The 22,128-nt window shown below is 41.2% G+C and overlaps 1 protein-coding gene across 2 annotated transcripts in view; it reads left to right on the top strand.

Moving 5' to 3' along the window:
• ADAM10 (ADAM metallopeptidase domain 10) overlaps positions 1 to 21,935 on the top strand; it is a 30,494-nt gene extending 8,559 nt beyond the window's left edge. Inside the window, exons 5-16 of one of the 2 annotated variants that reach the window (XM_039340015.1) lie at positions 4,492 to 4,601; positions 6,020 to 6,166; positions 7,120 to 7,212; positions 7,688 to 7,871; positions 12,971 to 13,134; positions 13,910 to 14,093; positions 14,623 to 14,773; positions 15,405 to 15,588; positions 16,110 to 16,218; positions 17,314 to 17,534; positions 18,873 to 18,999; positions 19,717 to 21,935. In XM_039340015.1, the coding sequence (XP_039195949.1) occupies positions 4,492 to 4,601; positions 6,020 to 6,166; positions 7,120 to 7,212; positions 7,688 to 7,871; positions 12,971 to 13,134; positions 13,910 to 14,093; positions 14,623 to 14,773; positions 15,405 to 15,588; positions 16,110 to 16,218; positions 17,314 to 17,534; positions 18,873 to 18,999; positions 19,717 to 19,811 (1,769 nt within the window). In that variant the 3' untranslated portion in view covers positions 19,812 to 21,935. Of the gene's footprint in view, positions 1 to 4,491; positions 4,602 to 6,016; positions 6,167 to 7,119; positions 7,213 to 7,687; positions 7,872 to 12,970; positions 13,135 to 13,909; positions 14,094 to 14,622; positions 14,774 to 15,404; positions 15,589 to 16,109; positions 16,219 to 17,313; positions 17,535 to 18,872; positions 19,000 to 19,716 lie in introns of both variants that reach the window. The other variant, XM_039340014.1, reaches the window with a different exon arrangement.
• The last annotated feature ends 193 nt before the right edge of the window (positions 21,936 to 22,128 follow it).

Genomic DNA, 22,128 nt, shown 5'->3' with positions numbered 1-22,128 from the left:
AGAAACAAGAATGTCTCACCAGATTTGAAAATGAAAAGATGCATGAGCCAAGCAAAGTATTGAGCTAATAGAACTTTCATTAGAAAGCATAGGCTGTGGAATATGGTAGACATTATGTTATTTTATTATTGTTTTGAAAGAAAAAGAGCAAAAAGCCAGCACAATTTAGGGGATTTAAGCAACTTAATGCTAGTCGTTCAGGATATTCAAGTTGGAAAACACTGGATAGATCTTTAACAAATGCATCAAGAGTCTTGCTAGTTTTTCACAAAAAGACCCCCATGCCTTTAATTCGATATGTAGTTTACAATTCCAAACATTTTGTAATGTTTCTGCTCACAGAATAAGACATAGTTAAAGAGATTGTACATAAAGCGTACAAGGTTACAATCAGTTCAGGCAAATGCCTCAGATCAAGAAATGTATATTATTGGACTTCTGGTTCCGGATCGCAGCACAGGTGGTCATGCGAAGAGACTTCTCTCTTTGCCGGCCAGTTTCCTTCCACCGGTAGACCCTCAATAGGGTCGAAAAGTCGCCCTGGAGGGGCGACTACCATTGAGGAGGCCCCTTGTTAGACTGCGGAAGGGCGGCAGCTCCTTCCGCGGTCTGAGCCAGCTCCTTAGGGCCAACAGAGAAAAATTGGCCAGTAAAATGGCCGATCACTTAGCTGTACCAGCTAAAAGTCAGAAGAACATGTAAGCGTAAAGAACTACTGTGGAGGATCTGGGTGAGACCTTTCCTTCCCTCTCTTTGTCTTAACTACTTTCCTGTAAAAAGCTTCTGAACTACTTCCCTGCTTTAAGAAAGCGCCGTCTGTTTACTTGGGAAAAAGAGCTCTGGAAACAAAAGAATATAAAATAACTAACTTTTATTGACTATTTAATTTTTGGGATACCTAGAGGTCCTGAAAAAATTCCTATCATAGCATCATTATTATTTTACTTATTATACTGGAGATATCTGCTTTTTTTCCCTCTAATTTCCTAATGAGAAAATTTTTTATTAACTTGGAAAAAAAGATCTTACAGTCTACTGAGGACATCTTGTGGCGAAAATTGTTATTGCAACTGTATTCCCTCGGTGTTTGAAGATGGATTTGGCCTTCAAATGATAATAAAAGGGAAAAGAAACAGCTGGGTGGTGAGTTTGTTTACTAAATAGTGGAGGTGGATATTTGTTGACTTTTAGTAAATAGAGCCTCCACTAAAAGATTAAAAGGCTATTTCACCACTGAAATGGAGGAATTTTACCCACAGCTTAATTATGAGCTTATATTGGAAAATATTTTGGAAGTTACGGAGTATATGAAATCTTGGAGAAAAATTAAAGATGATATTTCAGAACCACAAATTGAATCTCAATCAATAGGCCAAGGAACAATAGAGGAGGAACAGATTAGCTCCAAAGAGACCTGTACGCAACAATATACACAACTTAAAGAGATGGAGGAGCCATACCCACAACTCAACTATAAACTTGTACTGGGAAAAACTGTGGAACCTACTGAGCAAATCAATTCTAGAAAAACTCTTGTCCCAAAATCTCAAACTTTTAGACTCCAATTGATTACACCATAAGTCAAGAAACAACAGAAAAGGAATCAATTAATATAGAAGAGGATATTGTACAACCCCATACACAATTTATGGAGAACCTCGAGACATCTGCAGTGTTAAAAACAACAGGAATTGACAGACACAAATTACTGAAATCTGTGATAACGTGGATAATCAACTAGTAACTACAACATGGAATAAAATTGATTACACCATTCAGATGATACTGGAAGAAGGGGAAGAGAACTTTGACCAGACTGAAGTGTCAATAAATACCCCCATTCAAATATTGAGATTCAATGGTTCAGAAGCCTTACTATGGAAACCGGTTTGGCACAGAAAAAAAGCCAGAATTAGATTTAAAAATGTGACTTAAAATTTCACTTAACGGGTTAAAATGGCTTTAGAGATCTTGACTGATTTAATAATTAACGGAGTATGTGAATTCAATAAGAAGATATCTTTTGTAATAATATGCTTGTTTTAGATATGATAATTATTGGAGGCGATTTAAATTTTACCGAATGGGTTAAAAAGATTTTTTATAGACATAGATTGATTGATAGAATATATATCTAAAATAGAGTAGAAATGTATTTTTGGGATTAATATTTTTATTTTAGGTAGGATAACTATTTCGTAATGGAAGAAGAATAAGAGGGAATTGTGACAAGAGAAGAAATGGTATTAATAAATGATTTATTAGATTAAGAAATAGAATATATATGGAAATTATAAGAATGCTACTGTTGGAATAATATATGTATTTTAGATATAATTATTATGTTAGGAAAAAAGGGAAATGAGGGATACCCGAAGTTTAAATAATATGTTTATTCAACGCTAAATTGGAATATGGTAACAGTAAATTAGTAAAGCTCAAAAACAGGATTTGGATTTTTATAGATGAAATGTTATTGATGACTGTTTTGATTGATTGAATTCTATTTAGAAATGTATTAATTTGAATATGTTATATTACATGAGGGAAATCGAGAGGGAACTTTTAATGAATTAACCTGAGATATATATGTATGATTTTGTTTTTGGATGATTGATTTCCCCACCACCACGTCATTTCTTAAGCACTTTGATGTAAAAATTTAAAAAACCAATAAAACTTGTTTAAAAAAAAGAAATTTATATTGTTAATGAGTGAGCCCTTCCATATTTTAATTTTTGCAAGAATATTCTGTTAGAGCTTTTGGGATACAACAATGCGGCATATGTTCAGCATGACAAGGAAGTCTTATTCAGAGCTGAAACAAAAGGCAGTTCTAAAAATGAGGATTATATTGTACTGTTTCCTACAAAGACCTTTGTTCACGTTGCTCTCTCTTAATGACCAAATAAAAGGCAAACCTTTTATTCTGATTTAAGGGATAGGGCAATTATTTGAATTAGTTTTTATACGTTCATGGGATATTATTTATTGAAAAAAATGGTTTTGCCAGGAGGGAGTTCTTTCTACTGTGACTGAAACAGTCTTGTTTGGGCATTACTTGGGCCCTGCCAGAAGAGTATCAATCATTGCAGAAAAAGTTGGAAATTGAGAGCAGAAGCCATATAAAAGCTCTAGAAGCATTTCTGGATATGGCACCCGGCATATTCTTGCTACTACTGTTGAATTGTGATAGAAAAGAGTAATGCTTACTGGCCGTTTTGTTATTCTCAAGGTAACCTGTCTCTTTGATTGTATTTGCTTGGATAAAAATGATGAAGTTGCAATAAACCTAAAGACAATAGGGGAAGGAGTATAATGTAGAAGCTGATCCAGATCAGCAGATAAAGATCCACAGGTTGAAGGGGGGGGGAGCACAATCATATAAAATAACAAATGCAAAGAATCTGCTCATGTTACTCTGCTTATCATTCTAAGTGGCACAGGGCCAGGTTATCTGTGGGGCCACCTCTCCCGGAGGGTATCCACCCACTTCCCCCAGGCCAGAGGGGCCACGCTCCCAGTGCCTTCCCTTATCTAGTGGGATTTAGGCAGCAGGCCTTCTCAGTAGCAGCCCCTGCCCTCCCCTGAAATCCAGGAGACTCCTGCCCTCCTCGCCTTCTGGAGAGCCTTGAAGACCTTTTCTCACAAGCACTGAGCTGTAGTGAGGCGGGAGCCCAGTATAGTTATTTATGGGGTTGTTGAGTATTGTGATTCAAGATTGTACCCAGGTTGATTCTTATGATGCATTGGTTTAAAAGGGAAGTTTCATTTGATTGCTGCTTTATTAAACTATGCAGATTAGAATTGCTTTGTTCTTGTCTGGAAACTGTTTTTAGCCAGCAAGGAGACAACAATTAATCATTGCCAGGGCAAATCTGATCCCTTGCTTGAAGATTGCTTGGATCCTGACTTCTTTTTTAGAAGGTTTTTATGCTGCTCACTTCCACTGGCTTTGGGTGACTGACAATAATACTTCTGTATAGATATCCATAAAAACAACATTAAAAAGTGTGACCAATATAAACAGCAGATAAAGCAATAGCATCAGAAAATCTTAGTTAATATGTTCTAAACTCTTCTAAAAGGTAAACAGTGGGGGGATTGCTTTGTTCCCAGCGGAAGATTGTTCCATAATATGCAACCCACATGTACAATTGAGCCAAACATGGGATGTGGCAGTTAAGGGGACCCGCAGCTGCTAGGATTTTGTGCCAAGTTTATCTTTAATAGAAAAACAAAGCATATGGGACACCTCGTATTAGCTGCGTAATACTGTTTAATGCCCCACTCTGCAAAAAGAGAGAGGATTATGTAACAGATTGAACTAAGCCTCATTAAAATAGTTATTGATATTGGATATTTCTTCCTTGTCTCTTTCCATTATTTTGTTCCTACTGATTTGAATACATTTTAAAATTAGTAACTGAGTGTCTTAATTTTAAAACCATTTCTAGAGGAAAATATGTACCAGCAAATCTTTCGTTTCAGAATATCCCCATAAGTATGGACCACAGGGCGGTTGTGCAGATCATGCTGTCTTTGAAAGGATGAGAAAATACCAAATGGCCAGGGGGGCAGAAGAAGAGCCAAGGCACCAGGTATCAAGCATGGAATAAATGATTGGATAAAATGCCTGTTATCTTTTCTGTGTATCTACTGTTGATCTGACCAGGGAAATTGTATTCTGCTATTGACACGATGTGACACAAAACAAGCTCCTGGTTTATCTAATTTTGAATTGACATGTCATCACTATGTGTTCCTTGCAGTTTTTTCAGTTTGAATTTGCCAGATGTTACCAGAAGGTTTTGGGCTTTTTGCAAATATCTAGTATGCAGAACTGGCTGAACTTTGCATGTAATAATGTAGAGAATTTTACATTTCTGGCCCCCCAACAGTCTTTAAATTATCTATAGCTACAATCCGTAGACTGAGTTGATTTATTAGATTTTTAAATTTCTACTAAAATTAATGACAGGTTTAAGAATATTTTAAGTACCTGATAGCAGCAGGCCCAAAAAGTTGAATTTCCTCGGGCTGCAGAAATGTGGCTTTCCATGATTTGTCCATCCAAGTGGCTCCTGAGGTATTTTGTTTCTTTTCAGTCCTTGGCTAAATTTTGTATAAGGCAAATTAATTAAGATCTTCAACTCCAAGTTACTCTACCGCAGTGGTTCTCAACCTGAGGGTCGGGACCCCATTTGAGGTCGAACGACCATTTCACGGGGGTCGCCAAACAACGCAGTCCGCCATTTTTTCCCCCTTTTCCTTAGCTGTGCTACTCCCTTTTATTCTATTGGCTTTTGAAAGCCAATAGAATAGACTCTCTTGAATAGAGTCTAATTCTATTGGCTTTCAAAAGCCAATAGGAATTGTCCAGGCTGTCTGGAAGTTTCCACCCCTCCCTGCTGAGCAACTACTAAAAATTTAAGTAAAAGAGGGCCAGAGGTGGGAGGTGGGAGACCAGCGGGCGCAGGGAGGGTTGCTGGCGCGCGTGGGGCCCGGTGGGTGCCTTACCTCCCTTGGGCTGGGCCAGCTGGTGGCCCAGCCAGTGGTCGGCCTGCGCTGTCTCTGCCGCTTGCCAGCTACGCCTTGGCCAGCGCAGGGGGCGGCACCATACATGCGCGGTGCTCCTGGGCAGGGAAAGTCCTCGACTTACAACCGGTTGGGTAGTCCTCAACTTATGACCGGTTGGGTGGTCCTCGACTTACGACCGGTTGGGGGTCGCGGCATTAAAAAGGTTGAGAACCACTGCTCTACCGGCACATATACTTAGAGAAATGTGGCTGGCTGCAAGCAGCTGAGATTGTACGGGTGAAAGATGAACGGGGCGGTACGATGGGATGGAGAAGAGCTGATCTGAAATTGGCACCTTCTGTCACATCACTCCAGAAATGACAAGGTCCATAACTTTGCTTTAATCCTCTTATTCTCACACACAAGTTGAATCGTTTGAAATGGAAGGCTATATAAATACCTTGTACCTAAATGTAACTGACTCCTTATGTTTTAGCAGCCATCTGAGGAACAGATCAGAGATGACCCTGAGCTCTTGAGGAGAAAACGAGCCGCGCAAGCTGAAAAGAACACATGTCAACTCTATATTCAAACCGATCATCTTTTCTTCAGGTATTACGGAACCCGAGAAGCTGTGATTGCACAGGTAAGCTCCTGGTGGTTCCTGCAGAAGCTTGATTTCCTTGTCAAAACAAAGGGCAGAAAGCGGAAGAGCTTTTATAGGCCACGATGCAACTTTGAGTGTACTAGTACAGGCATTTATTTTCCGCAAATTATGTGCACAAGTGTGATAATTGCAGAATTATCATGGATGTTTACTGCGGCCTCTTTTGAAGAAAAATGACTAAAAAATTTGAATATCCAGTGAAATTTATGAGATTGATCATATTATTGTCGCTCAGTTGTAGAGGACATGCTTTGCCTTGAACAGCTCTGGGTTATGTCTGTGGCTCTGGCAAGAGGATTGAGAAAGATTCTTGTCTGAATCTCTGAAGAGTTTCTGCCAGCCACTTTCGGAATTTGTATCTCGTAGGTAGCTGTATATGGGCCTAGAAGAACTTGGGGAGGGGGGAGGGGGGGTGCCTCCTTCTGCCTAGAGCCTAGGAGGAGAAATAAGGGAGAGTTCAGTTTCACTCGTTTTTTTCCAGGCCAACCAAGAATCATTAATAAAGTCCCTCTCTTTCAGACCAACTCACCTCAACCGATGGTTGTTGTGGAGAAAATAGGAGGAAGAAATATTATGTACGTTAGCTTCCTTGAGTTTATAAGTAATAAAATAAAATAAAAACCACTTTTGGTTGGAAAATCAACCCCAAGTCTGTTTGCTTTGTTTTGACACCTAACTGTGATTCCTTTTAAATCCTGATACGGAAAGAAGTCAGGAGGTCACTAAGGTGAACCTGAAGTCAGTGTATATAGAGGCAGCCTGAGCCAAAGGCTGTGCGCAGGTTTCTCTCTGCTGGAGGGCAAGCTGGAGCTTGACTTAGAGACACAGATCAGCGCTTGCCCTTGGGCACCCAGAGTTAGAAAAACGGATCTTGCAGGTTGCAGAGGGAAGTGGATCTACCGCCAATGTCTTTAACTTCCTCTTTCTTTTAGATTTCCAGCCATGTCAAAGCAATTGACACAATTTACCAATCTACAGATTTCTCAGGAATCAGAAATATCAGTTTTATGGTAAAACGAATTAGAGTAAGTATACAGAAATGTAACAATGTAAATCTTATGCACTTGCTGATTTAGTTGTATTTTCCTCTTTTTATTGGGTTTCTTCTTCCACTGACAAGCCTTAATAGCTAGTAACTTTATTTAAATGATTGATTTGCTTTTATGTTGCCATCTTTTACTTGCAAATGTTGGGAAGACATTTGTAGCTTCTTGACTTGACAGTTTGCTGTTCAGTTAGTTCCATGTCCTGATTTCTAGAGAGTGGATCAGCTCAGGTGCTCGTCTTTCACTCTTTCATGACAATAGCTTCTTCAGGCCATCACTTGTGCATAATAAACTGTACATCTGCAGAATCCTTACCTCATCTCTGTGCTTCGGGGTGGGTAACGTTCACACTGTTCTTCTCTGAGTAATTATTTGTGAAAACAAGTAGGTGTGGATTTTTTTTTACTTTATCCAAAAGTGATGTCTAACAGTATACAATATATTTTTCTTACAGATCAACACTACCCAAGATGAAAAAGATCCTTCTAATCCCTTCAGATTTCCAAACATTGGTGTGGAGAAATTTCTAGAACTTAATTCTGAGCAGAATCATGATGATTATTGTTTGGCCTACGTGTTTACTGATCGTGATTTTGATGATGGTGTCCTTGGCTTGGCCTGGGTTGGAGCACCTTCAGGTAAATAATTATTAAATAGTATAAAGCATTATTAGAGATTAAATTTAATGAGCTGAAAAAAACATTTTATTGGGTATCTGGAGGGCTGCTGCAGGTGAGTATTCTCTGTTTTGAAGTTTACATCCATCTTGGATAAATTTTCTTGAAGGAGTTTGAATGTCCTGGTACTAACCATAATCTCTGGCTGCATAATCATTTTACTTCCAGAAAGTTGAAAAATATATTTTAAGACTGCTTCAATTCTTTCAGCATCAGATGCATTATTTACAGCTATAACATTGTGAGTTGTTCAGTTTACAAACTTCTGAGCGCACTTTGTTGTTGCAAAATATTTAGCCCAAGAATATCTGCTTATCTCAGCAGACAGAGTGACTCATTCTTAGGGGCATAATTACAGACAAACTGTATTTGAGAAGTTTCAGTTGAAACCACAGAGACTAAAATATCTAGCCACAGAGATTAAAAATAAAGAATTCATGGCTGCAGTACTACACAACACATCCAACCTGGCTAAATACACTTAAGATCAGAATACCCAGAATTATGGATCTCATCATCCTCTGCCTCACTATCTGCTTTCAGTTTGATGGAGAAATATAGCAACAAATCCCCTTGTGGATCACCGGTCTCAGAATTCGTAGCAGGGACCAATGCAGCTTCTAGAAAGTATTACACTTCCACAGATACCAGTAAATGTATGGCTCCAATGTGTATACGACCCTTCCTCATAATAAAATGAACAAGGAGCAGACATGTGAAATCATTCACACAAAAATAAAAATCACTAGAGAAGAAGAAAACACTCACCCATTATCTTCCTGGATATCCTCACCATCAGAGGAAACAATGGCAAATTAGACATGCAAGTGTGCTGAAAAACAATCCGCACTAAGTGCTCTCAAATAAGCACAAACACACTGTAGTAACCGATGAACACCAGAAAAAGAAAACAGACTTCCCTATACAACATTTTCCAAGAAAATGGATACCCATGCAACTTTATCAAAAAGTGACTGACTCTCCAGCACAACGCAGCACAACCAACACAACCTATGAAAAGAATAACATTGCCATACATCAGAAATATCTCAGAAACAACCAACAGATGTTTACATGGCATCACTGAAGCATACAAACCAACTAAAGTCCTCCAGAACATTGCAAATAAAGCAAAAGACCTCCAGCAGCTCAAGGAGAAAAAAAGGAGTCATCTACAGTCAATAATAATAATAATAATAATAATAATAATAATATCTGCAAAAAATATCATTTGCCTGTAAGCAAAAACTGGTGGGATCATAAAATAGAGAAAGTCATAGAAAATGATAAAATTAAACTGCTCTGGGACTTCAGAATTCAAACAGACAAGCACCTGCAACATAACACCCCAGACTTAACAATTGTCGATAAGAAAGACAAAAAAGTCTGGATAGTGGACGTGGCAGTGCCTGGAGACAGCAGAATAGACGAGAAAGAACTGGAGAAGATAACAAAATACAAAGACCTACAAATAGAAATAGAAAGACTGTGGCAAAAGCAAGCAAGGGTAGTACCAATAGTAATAGGCTCCTTGGGTGCAATCCCAAAACAACTGGAGCACCACTTGAACACCATTGGCATTGACAAATTCGCTGTTAGTCAATTGCAAAAGGCGGCCTTATTAGGAACTGCTTCCATCCTGCGACGATATCTGTAATACCATCAAACATCCACATCTGCCTATCCCAGGTCCTGGGTAAGGACTCGATAGGTAGACAAAATGCCAAATCCAATCTGAACATCTGGCTGACTGTGCGATGATCGATAATAATAATAATAATAATAATAATAATAATAATAATAATAATAATAATAATAATAATAATGTTGGAAGGGACTTTGGAGATCATCGAGTCCAACCCCCTGCTCAGGCAGGAAACCCTACACCATTTTGGACAGATGGCTGTCCAGTCTCTTCTTAAAAACTTCCAGTGTTGGAGCATTCACCACTTCTGGAGGCAGGTTGTTCCACGGGTTAATTGTTCTCACTGTCAGAAAGTTTCTCCTTAGTTCTAGGTCAGGCATGTCAAACTCGCGACATCTCGGAGCTTTTTCGCCATTGCTGGCAATGGGGTGGGTGCGGCTCCAGTATGATAAAACCGGCCCGCGGGCCAGCAATTTGACACCCCTGTTCTAGGTTGCTTCTCTCCTTGATCAGTTTCCATCCGTTGCTTCTTGTCCTGCCCTCAGGCGCTTTGGAGAATAGCTTGACTCCCTCTTCTTTGGGGCAGCCCCTGAGATATTGGAACACTGCTATCATGTCCCCCCTCGTCCTTCTCTTTGTTAAACTAGAGATACCCAATTCCAGCAACCGTTCTTTATATGCTTTAGCCTCCAGCCCCTTAATCATCTTCTCTGCACTCTTTCCAGAGTCTCAACATCTTTTTTACATTGTGGCGATCAAAACTGGATGCAGTATTCCAAGTGTGGCCTTACCAAGGCATTGTAAAGTGGTATTAATACTTCACATGATCTTGATTCTATCCCTCTGTTAATGCAGCCCAGCACTGAGTTGGCTTTTTTGGCAGCTGCAGCACACTGCTGGCTCATATTTAGGTGATTGTCTACTAAGACTCCAAGATCCATCTCACAGTTACTACTATTGAGCAAGGTACCACCTATACTATACCTATACATTTGGTTTTTCTTGCCCAAATGTAGAACCTTACTTTTTTCACCATTGAATTTCATTTTGTTAGATAGTGCCCAATGTTCAAGTCTGTCCAGGTCCTCCTGTATCTTAAGCCTTTCTTCTGGAGTGTTGGCTATTCCTGCCAGCTTGGTGTCATCCGCAAATTTAATGAGTTCACCATCTATCCCCTCATCCAAATCGTTGATGAAGATGTTGAAGAGCACTGGGCCTAGAACAGAGCCCTGAGGCACCCTACGACACGCTTCCCTCCATGTAGGTGCAGTTCCATTGAGGACCACACACTGGGTAGGGCCGGTCAGCCAACTACGAATCCATCTGGTGGTGATGCTGTCTAACCCACTTTTTTCTATCTTATCAAGTAGTAGGTTGTGATCTACTTTATCAAATGCCTTACTGAAGTCCAAGTAAATTATATCCACAGCATTCCTCTGATCCACTAATTTTGTCACTTGGTCAAAGAATGCAATAAGGTTTGTCTGGCATGATCTGTTTTTGACAAACCCATGTTGGCTTTTAGTAGTGATTTTGTTTGCCTCTAGGTGTTCGCTGATTCGTTGTTTGATTATCTTTTCCAGAATCTTCCCAGGTATTGAGGTCAAGCTGATAGGTCTGTAATTTCCTGGATCCATTTTTTTTCCTTTTTTTGAAGATGGGAACTACATCAGCTCTTTTCCAGTCCTCTGGTAGTTCCCCAGTGCTCCAAGATCTTTGAAAAGATCACATCTGCAGTTCCTTGAGAACCTTGGGGTGTAATCCATCTGGTCCTGGTGATTTGAACTCATCTAGGCTGGACAGGTGCTCACTTATCATTTTCTTGCCTATCTTAACTTGTGTTTCTACACTGTTTTTTATGGCACTATTTTTGATAGGTTGGTCTGTTTTTTCCCTTTGTGTAAAGACAGATGCAAAAAACGAGTTAAATAGTTCTGCTTTCTCCCTATTGCTTGTCACCTTCTTGCCACTTTTGCCCACTAATGGACCAATCATTTCCTTCACTTTTTTCTCGTTTTTTACATGTTGAAAGAAGCTTTTTTTGTTATTTTTGACTTTGGTCACAAACCTTAGTTCATTATGAGCCTTAGCTTTCCTTACTTCATCTTTGCAGGCTCTGGCTATTTGTTGATATTCTGATTTAGTTATGTGCCCCTCTTTCCATTTTCTATACTTGTCCTTTTTATCTTTCAATTTATCAGAGAGTTCTTTATGCAGCCATGCTGGTTTCTTTTGAGAGCTGTTATTTTTCCTCTTTGTTGGTATTGTGCTAGACTAGGCTTCTATTATCTCGCTTTTCAGGATTTCCCAAGCTTCTTGAGTTGTTTTCCCCTGGAGGATTCTCATCCATGGAATCCTTCCCAAGCTGTCTCTAAGTTTATTGAAATTCGCTCTCTTGAAGTCCAAGACTCTAGTTTGACTATGTTCTATTGCTTGTGCTTCCATAATGTTGAATTCCAATATTGCATGATCACTACCTCCCAAGGTTCCTGTGGCTTCAACACCTTCTATCATTTCATCTCTGTTAATGAGACTTAGATCCAAAATGGCTAATCCCCTAGTTCCCTTCTCTACTTTTTGGGAGACAAAGTTGTCTGCTAGGTTTGTCAGGAATCTGTTTGATCTTCCACTTGGTGCAGAGTTTGTCTCCCAATTGATGTCAGGGTAGTTAAAGTCCCCCATTACTATTGTGATTTGCTTCCTACATACCTTAGTTAGCTGACTAGCAAAAAGTTCATCTATTTCCTCTGTTTGGTTGGGTGGCCTCTAGTATACACCTATGGCAATGTCATTTTTTCTCCCTTTTATATTGACCCAAATGCATTGAAGACAGTTTTCATCATTGTTGTGCTCTATTTGTATAGAGATGTAGTTATTTCTTATATAGAAAAATATATGTACGTACGTACATACGTATGTATGTATATAAATATATACAAGGTAAAGGCTGCAACAGCAGCTACAAAGAATAGATTGGCAGAAGATTAGCAGATGCATCCTGAACATCAACTAGCAGCCAGAAGAGAGGATGAAAATTCCTTCATCTCAAAAGACATTGGAGCTGTGAGAATCCTAGAGCAAGCTAAATCACAAACACGAGGTAATTCCTGGAAGCCTAGCCTTCAGACAAATCGGCCATCAACAGAGATAAACCTTTAAGAATATCAGCTTTTGAGAACTGTTTTGTCTGGAGTGAGAGCCAATGATTTTGCCTTTACAGTACCAGAACAGTTCAAAGAGCTCTCATGATTTCTGACTAGCTCACAGAATCAAAAATCAGAATAAACTGACACATTTGGAAAGTATTTTAATGATAAAAATGATTTCTTTAATTTAAAAGTGCTGCTTTAACTGCTGCTTAATAATCATTTTCTAATTAGTTTTGTTAAAGATTACTGTTTGATTTTAATTACAGGGAGCTCTGGTGGAATCTGTGAAAAAAGCAAGCTTTATTCTGATGGGAAAAAGAAGTCCCTAAATACTGGCATAATCACTGTGCAAAACTATGGTTCCCATGTCCCTCCTAAGGTCTCCCATATCACCTTTGCGCACGAAGTGGGACATAACTTTGGTTCTCCTGTAAGTATATGTAAGTTCTAGGTCTCCCTGGCTGGTCCAGCTTTTACGGCAGATCCAGGAACTCTTAAACCATCCCCTCTGCCCACAAAATTAATTGGTCCTGCTTATTGCAAGATGAAACAATTTGATGAATTGGGCCAAGTAACCTGCCTAAAGAGTCTCCTGTCTCCTTTTACAGCAAAATGCATCTCAGCTGATCTAAAGAAAGAAATGTGTGGCTTGCAGCCTGCCAATCTCTCAAAATATAATAATAAAAACATGTGCCAGGGTGTCAGCAAAACAGTCCCTGCACTTGCTTGCCTGAGTATTGTCCACCTCCACTGGATTCAGCAAAGCCGGTCCCTCTATCTTAGTTGTGAACTTCTCATCGGATAGGACCTTAGAAAAGAGTTTCTCTCTCTTTCTGAAGTGATTTGCTGCAGTTCAGTACAAGTCTGACTTCAGTGATTATACAATCTCTTCATGTAAATGAAGCCAGACTGTTACATGGTTGTTAATGGATAAACAGGACAACAAAAGGAGTAATTTTGGTGCACTGAATTAAAGAAAAAACCCAGAGTTCTTTATCAGTGGCTGTTTGGGTCAAGTATTGTGAAGATGTTTAGAGTGAATCATGGGGGTGCTGGCTTCTTTCTCGCCCACCTCACCTTCTTATCATTCTACCTTCTTCCTGGGAGGCTTTAACTGGCTCCTCCCCTGACATGGTAGCTTCTTAGAGGAGCAGAAAATCACAGAACTTCTGGTGAAGAACACTGACAATTTTTGTCTCTTGCAGCATGATTCTGGAACAGAGTGCACTCCAGGAGAGTCCAAAAACCTGGGGCAAAAAGAAAATGGCAATTACATAATGTATGCACGGGCAACCTCTGGTGACAAACTGAACAACAATAAATTCTCTATCTGTAGTATTCGGAATATCAGCCAAGTGCTTGAAAAAAAGAGGAATAATTGTTTTGTTGGTATGTATTTCTTCTACACAATTTGGTTGTCTTTATTTTTCATGAGATGGCAACGAGAAGAGAAAATACAGGGAACATCACTGGGAGCAGCTTGAAATTCTGTAGCTTTTCATTTTCTAAAAGTGTGTTTTGCATCTGGTCTTCCCTGAGATGCAGATGTAGGCCGCTCAGTCCTCTCTCGAACCTTGGAAAGGACAGCCGAGCTTGTTAATCAGCGCTTAGGCAAGCTCAGAGTTTTAACGTTGCACACAGGATGAAACGTGGCTGTAGCTCTTGAACTGCAGCCAAGGCTGAGCCCACCGTTTCCTCCTCTCGTGTGAAGAATCTTGCAGAAAGGAATGTGCCAAAGGCCGGCAAGAACCATCTCTTGCCAGGCTGAGGAAGAGCCGATTCCTCCTTGCATGGCGGCTGCTTTATAGAAGGGGATGCAGGTCCTGAAAAGGAGGGATGGTCCTGTGTCCTGATTCAGTCCTCTCTCCCCGTTTCTCATGACCCCAGTTAGCCTTCAGAAGAACGTCTTGTTTTTCAGAATCCGGCCAACCCATCTGTGGAAACGGGCTGGTAGAGCAAGGCGAGCAGTGTGATTGTGGCTACAGTGACCAGTGCAAAGATGAGTGCTGCTACGATGCCAACCAGCCAGAGGACAAGAAGTGCAAGCTGAGACCCGGCAAGAGTTGCAGGTTCAGACGCTTTTCTGATCTGGAGAGCCGCTCCCTCCCTTGGTCTGGGCTTGTCTTTGGCCGAGAAGGAGCGAGAGCAGCCTTGGTTTACAAGAGCAGATTTTATTTCCCCATCAGGATTGGCAACCCTGCGTCCCAAACCCTGAGTCAAAGTTTACTGGCAGGCAGAGTAAGAAGAAGAGACCCAGCCTCTCACGCTCGGCTCCAGGGCTGTGAAATACATTTCCCTTCTATTAGCAAATCTGGCTTAATTACATGCCACCTTCATTACCTTTTGTTGCTGGTTGATTGAAATTATTTTATTGATTGCCGTCTTCAGAATTGGAAATTTGCCTTATTTAAATAATGACTGTGCTAGACATAATACCAAAGGCTTAAACTGATTTGGAGGAAGAAGCACTCCCCTATCCAAGCAGACTCCTCTTTTTAAGTCCCGCCCAAAGCACTGTTGCATTGTGGGCAAAGTAAGCTGCGCACAGATTCTCCTGAGGCTTTTTAGGGGAAAATCAGGCAGTGACCTACTGGATGACAGTGAGCAGATAGGATTGAGTCTATCACGAAGAATAAATGCAGATCTCCTTTGAAATGACGAGGCCTGCTGGAATGGCAATAAATTTTTCTCCCTTTTTAGCCCCAGTGAAGGCCCTTGTTGTACACAGAATTGTGAATTCAAGAAAGAGCGGGAAAAGTGCCGGAATGATTCTGAGTGTGCAGAAGAAGGGAGGTGTGATGGTAACTCTTCTTTCTGCCCCACATCTACACCAAAGAAAAACCTGACCGAGTGCAACAGAAACACTCAAGTTTGCATCAGTGGTGTAAGTCGTCCTAGAAGTGTTTTTATAGAGCCAGACAGTTTGACTCCAGCGTTTGTATTCCCGGCCCAGGCGGAGGGTGCCTCTTTCTGTTGACCTGTTGCAGCTGTCTTTCTTGGGCCAGCCAGTAAAAGCAGCCATTTTCTTTTCTTTTGGAGTTTGATAACCAAAATGTTTGTACTGACTGTTTTTAAAACAGATCCCCTATTTGTCTGTGCTCAGGCCAAGGGGTCCTTGCCGCAAACATTCTTTGGAGAAGAAGGAAACCTCCAATCATCTCCAACTTTGTGCTAACGTCCGTGGTGCTGGGTTGGAATCGTGTTCTGGGGAGCCAAACTGGGGAAGCAACCTCTTCCCCTTTTCCTGGCTCTGCTTTATGTAGCCAGACATAGTTCTTATTTATAGGAAAGAAAAGGGCAAACATGGTGAAGTTCAAAATTGGCCACCGCATTCATTTTACTATTTTGTTTGGTTTAATTCTGAGCTTGATAAGATGAAATAGCTCTAATATGTTTCCTCCCCAGCAATGTGCTGGCTCTATCTGTGAGAAATTCGACTTAGAAGAATGTACCTGTGCCAGCTCTGATGCAAAGGATGACAGAGAACTATGCCACGTCTGTTGCATGAAGAAAAGTAAGTTTTGTTACGCTAAGCAACTTAAATTTGGATTATAGCATTCTGTCTATTTTAATGTATGCAGGGATGTGGTAGAGCAAGTATTTCATTACCCTCATTGGTAAATGGGGGACGCTTCTCCTTTGTAAAAGTCCTGCCCTTTCTTTTCATGTCTAGCTGGAGCTGAGCAGCTGCTCCTGGAGTTGAAATAGTTTTCAGTTGCAGTCTCAAACCTGGAAAGTATAGAGGCATTATTAGCATTTCAGATAACCATTTCATCATTTGATTTAATTCCAGTTCCATCCTTTTTTTTAATTTCCCAAAAGATCATTTTTTGCTCAGCTTTAAAGAGATGTCTGCCTCAGAAGAGTGGTGCCCCAGCATGGCTGGGGAGAGGAGAGACTTGGCACATGAGGCATAATGTAACGATGCTAAGAAAAAGACTCAGGCATGTCTTGAGCAGAAGTTTGAAGCTGCATGACACATCTTCACACAGCTTGACAAACTCTGAGTTTATTGTTTCTTATATACTTTTTACATACATAGGCTTTACCATTAACTGCTGACATTTTACATTTAGAAGTTTAATCTTTAGCTGTTGACATAAAGTAATTGAAAAATTCCTTCATATAAGCAATTATTTTCTAGTAACACATTACCTGTTGAGAGCAGGTAAAAACAAATACAGATAAATTAGAAAAGGAGAAAGAACTGATAAAGACAAGAAGAGATAAGGGGGAACTTAAAGCATATTATTTATTTAGGTGGGTAAGATATTAAGTCAAAAGGGGGTGATCTTTTGGCTGCTTCCTTGGGACAAAGGGTATCAAAAGGTTATGAGGTTTGTGAGGGGCAATGCATGGCAGTTTGCTGCACATGCAAATTCCTCCACAGCATAATAAGGTTTGGGAGCATCTTATGTCTGCTGGGAATTATGGATAAATACTACCATCTGTCTGCATAGTTTTAATTTCTTTCTGGAGAGTTGCCCATGGCAATGTCTTGGCTTGTTTGTTCCATGCCAGTCATTTTTCTGCTTTGAACAGCAAAAGCCTGATATTCCTCTTCTGAAAACTATAGTGTTGAGATGTAAATTGTTTCTGTTTTATCCAGTGCATCCGGAAAGCTGTGCCAGTACAGGATCTGAAGCATGGAAGGCTCACTTCAGTTATAAAACCATTACCCTCCAGCCTGGGTCCCCCTGCAATGATTTCAAAGGCTACTGTGATGTATTCATGCGCTGTCGTTTGGTGGATGCAGATGGCCCCCTGGCCAGGCTGAAGAAGGCCATTTTCAACCCAGAACTCTATGAAAACATTGCCGAGTGGATTGTGGTGAGTTGAAAGGAACTCTCTGAACAAATTTTGGCAGTTCCTTTGCAAAAACAAGAAAGTGAAAACATTCAAAATTTTTATATTCTGAAGGTGAGATAACAAAATTTAAAATCTATATTCAGTGTTCAAAAGGTATTTGTAGAAAACTGGCAAGAATGGGTGCACTGCAAGGAGTGAAAAATGAAAATGCTCAGAGCCCCAATTCTGCTTTAAGAATTCAGAGAAGGGTCCCCTCTGAACACTGTTGGATGCACACAGACGTGCACACCAAGCACAATTTTCCCTCTCAGGGTAAGGAAAGTTCAGCAGAGCAAGTAAGTCACAGAAACTAAAATCTCAGACAAGGAAACCTAGTAAAAATTAGTTTACACCAGCACCATGCTGTGTCTCTGACAGGTTGCCATTTTTCCTTTTTGACATTCATTAAATAACTCCTGTTTTGCATTCCCTTGCTACTTTTTCTTTTGCATAGGAAACAACAATAGCATTCCTCCAGTTGTCAGGGCACAGACGGAATTTTTACATACATTAAGCAAATCACACAGGCCCTCCATAAGCATTCCCTGGGTTAATATTTCTCCAGTTACATCATCAACATCTGCGCCTTAGCACTTTCAACGTTCTCCGCATTTGTCACTTTCTCTTCACTACATTTTTTGTGAAGAGTCCCTTTACAGCAGCTGCTTCAATCTCTCTCTTCAAATGTCGCTGACTCCCATTGAGTCTCTAAAATACACTTCTCAGCAGTTCTTCAGTTTATCCCAAATCATTTCATCACTTGTGTTTTCGATTCCATTCATTCTTCTGGAGGTCACCTCTTCATTTGCTTCCGGAGCAATATTTTGTTTTCATCAAAATCGCTCTGCATTTAACTCCCCCTATGGTTGCGACTACCCTTTTCTCGATAAGAGTCATGCCAAGTGCAGCATTCCTGCTCATGATGAAGGTAAGGTTGGGCAATTTAGGCACAGCTGGCCAGTAAGTCTAGCATTGCAACCACAGTGTGCCTATGCGAGGTCACTATCTAAGCAAGAGGCTAAGTTGCAAGATTTTAATTAGTTATGTTTTAACTGTATAAGCCACCCAGAGTTACCACATGATAAGATGGGCAGCCAATAAATTTTATAAAAATAAATCAATAAATGTCCCGTCTGCAGGGGCTGGGCGTGGAGAGGCTGCCCCAAGGCAAAGCCTGCAGAAGCTGTTAAAGGAGCCTGAGGCGAAGGGTGGCCTGGCTTTCCGGCCCTGAAGGGTGGCATTTTTTCTTTGTGCCTGGAGCCTTCATAGAGCTCGGTCAGATGGGAAAAAAGACCTCTTTGTTCTGTCTCACAACTCCAGGCGCACTGGTGGGCCGTCCTGCTCATGGGCATTGCGCTCATCATGTTGATGGCAGGGTTCATTAAGATCTGCAGCGTTCACACCCCAAGCAGCAATCCGAAGCTGCCGCCACCCAAACCCCTTCCAGGTAAGACTTTTGCTAGCTCTGCAAGGACGTCTGCTGTGGGCATGGGGTGAAAGTGCACCCTGCGCAACTTGGGCCGTAAGGTGCATCGGCAGAGAGAGGAAAAGCCCACGGGAGGAGCCAGAGAGGCTCCGATTTGAATTGCATCAGGAACGTGGTGGTTCATTCCAGGGCTGGAGGAGGAACAGGCCTGATTGCCATAACCCTGTAAGACAGTGGTTCTCAGCCTGTGGGTCGGGACCCCATTTGGGGTCGAACGACCAAACAAGGCTGTCCGCCATTTTTTCCCCCTTTTCTTTGGCCACGCCCCTGGCACCCGGTGATGTATAAGTGGTTGGGGGTCACCACAACATGGGGAATTGTGTTATGGGGTCGCGGCATTAGAAAGGTTGAGAACCACTGCTGTAAGAGGGCTCAGCTCTGTCCTGCCTGTGAGGGTGGAACCAACGTGGGGAGTAGCGAGCCACCAGGCAAGCAGGGGTTTGGAAGGGCGACACCAAATAGAAGTGACAGGGGGCTCTTTCCCCAGGGCTGGAAATGTGTGCCTATGAAAGAATTTAGAGCATTGAGAATCGCTTCTGTTTCTGTGGCTGTTTTCCAGAAAATGGTCTTGCCAGAGCTTTGGCTTAGGGCTGCTGAGCTGCAGTCAGCAGGAGTGCAGGGGGCGGCTGGCTGGCAAAGCAGCTCTGAACATCTCTCTCCTTTTTTCTTCCCCTGCAGGCACTTTGAAGCGAAGGAGACCCCCCCCGACGACTCAGGCCCCTCCACGCCAGAGGCCCCGAGAGAGCTACCAGATGGGCCACATGAGACGCTAAGGGCTGCTTTTTGCCTTGGTTCTTCCTAGTGCCTACAGTGGGAAAATTTCACTCCAAAGAAAACCTGTATTAAGTCATTGTCCCTGGTCAATGGAGGAGGCTCTCAGACCCTGAGATCCCCTTTCCCTGCCCCAAAGCGAAGGGGCCGGCCGTGAAGCAGATCTTTAGCAGTCTTAAGCAAAGCGTTCCTCTCCTCCTCAGCTAGCTCTTCACGGTCACCTTTCCTTCACTTGCAGGTAAAGGTAGCTCTGATGGAACCTCTTCACAGGAATTAAAGCATCTCTTTCAGCTGCCGGGCTAGGAAGCGAGACTGCCTCAATGGGGGAGACGTTACTTTGCCAATGTACATAAGTGGTTATATGCAGACACTGTATTTCTAATGTACACCTGTACTTCTGTGTGCAATTGTAAAACAATATAATTGCAATATGGATGTTCCTTTATATTATAAACCTTTTATGCTCTTAATGAAGAAATTACTGTTTAATTGACATACTCAGGATAACAGAAGGTTGATGGTGTATAAAGGTCCAGGATTCTGTAATGCTTTACACAGGAATTGTGAATCACGTCAAGTCCGTGCAATTTTTATGCATCTCTATTTTGGTCAGAATTACTGCTGAGGCACGGTCCAGGTGCTGTGTTCAGGTCCTTTTCCTGCCCGGCTCCGCTGGGAGGATTCCAGGCTGCTCCAGGGAGGCTGCTGTGGGAAGAGCTTGTCCAGGGTTTGGCTCGCCTGCCCTGGATCGCACAGGGGGGCCCTGAATGGTTAGGTCAAATGCCTGACTTCTGGAGAGGGCCACAGAAGTATTCAAAAAGAAAAAAGAAACCTTTGCATATTCTGTTAAATGTGGAGTTGACATTAAAGGAGGGTTGACTCCCCCCCCATGATTTGGTAATCCGATCACCTTGATAAGTGATAATAAGGATCCCAATTCTGAAAATTTGGGAGAAAGTAAAGCTGTGTTTTGTTTTGTTTTTTATTTTAACAAGTATTTGAATAATCTTTCAGCATGAAACTGTTTAAAAAGATAACCACTAAAACAGAAGCCACTACTGCGGGAGGTTGCTGTGGTTGTGTAATTATTGTAGGCTGAGGAATGTGAAAGGCATTAATGAGGATCTCAAACAGCACAATGGCCCAAAGTTTTTACTGCAAGTGTATATAATTGGCATTTTTTTAAAGAAAGAAAAAGCAATGTCCCAATATGCTCAACTGCTATGCAGGAAATGGAAGAGGGCATTATTCAGGCTTGAATTCACTGCTTCTGTTTTTCCAAAAGCACCAAGCTGATTGGGAACCAAATGGCTGCAAAATATTTCTGGCTGTGCTTAGAAACCCAGTTGTGTTTTGGGGTGGGGGGTGCTAGCCAAGCTGTGGATTTTGTTTTGTTTTTTCAAGAGTATGAGATTTAGACATTTCAGTCTCATTTTGTGACTCACAAGCCAGCAAGGCAGAAAACTTTAAAATAATATAATGGGATCTCTTCCTTGTAAAACTTGTACAGTATGTGGTGGCTTTTTTCAGAATACAGGTTTTTTGTACATGGTTTAGAGACAAATTTTGTACATGAATCCCCCAGATTAATAGATTATAAATAATTCTGAAGGATCTTAACTAGCTAGAAGTCTCTATAGTTGCTTTTAAATCATTTTAAACTACATTTTGGGATTGTTTTTTCTTCAGACTGCAAAGACTGGAAGCTTAGGTTTGCATTTCTGAAATGGTGGGTTTTATTCTACAAGAGTTCTTAGTAACTTCTTGAATATGATAGATCTTGGACCATGTAACTTCTTTGCTTGTGATGTTATCCTGTGGCAAGAGAGCACGGCAGAGAGCGGCTGCCCTGTTTTTACTGGGCGCCGAAGTTTAATGTTTTCTGCAAAGAAAAAATGCACTGAACTCTCCACTGCAAGTCAAGATGTGGTAAAATAAAGCTATCAAGGCAAATTGCGATCTAATACTACTGTCAGTTTAATGTCCACTGTGTTTTATACAGTATCTTTTTTGTTCACTTTGGAAATTTTTACTAAAAAGTTGCAAAAAAATATAAAGTATTGTGCAAACAGATGTAAGGGTTTTTGAAACTTGAAATGCATTAATAAACAGATCTGATGAAATCACTTCAGAAGTTGCCTGCTTTCTCTGAGTCCGAAGGTGAGCAGAGCGAGACGCTCTACAGGCTGTGGCAAGAGTCCGCCTTGTGCTGCCATCGCCTCAGGATGGTGGGCTGGTAGCTGCCGCCTCTCCAGGGAGGACCCAGGACGGCCAGTTGTCCAGCTTATGCCCAGCTTGGAAAGGGCATTTTCCAGAAAG

The sequence above is a fragment of the Crotalus tigris genome, unplaced genomic scaffold, assembly GCF_016545835.1.
Source record: "Crotalus tigris isolate CLP2741 ecotype Arizona unplaced genomic scaffold, ASM1654583v1 scf7180000017741.1442986301:2390832, whole genome shotgun sequence".
In the NCBI taxonomy this organism is placed as follows: Eukaryota; Metazoa; Chordata; class Lepidosauria; order Squamata; family Viperidae; genus Crotalus; species Crotalus tigris.
Note: the sequence above shows the minus strand (reverse complement) of the source record. Positions and strands in the feature narration are given on the sequence as shown.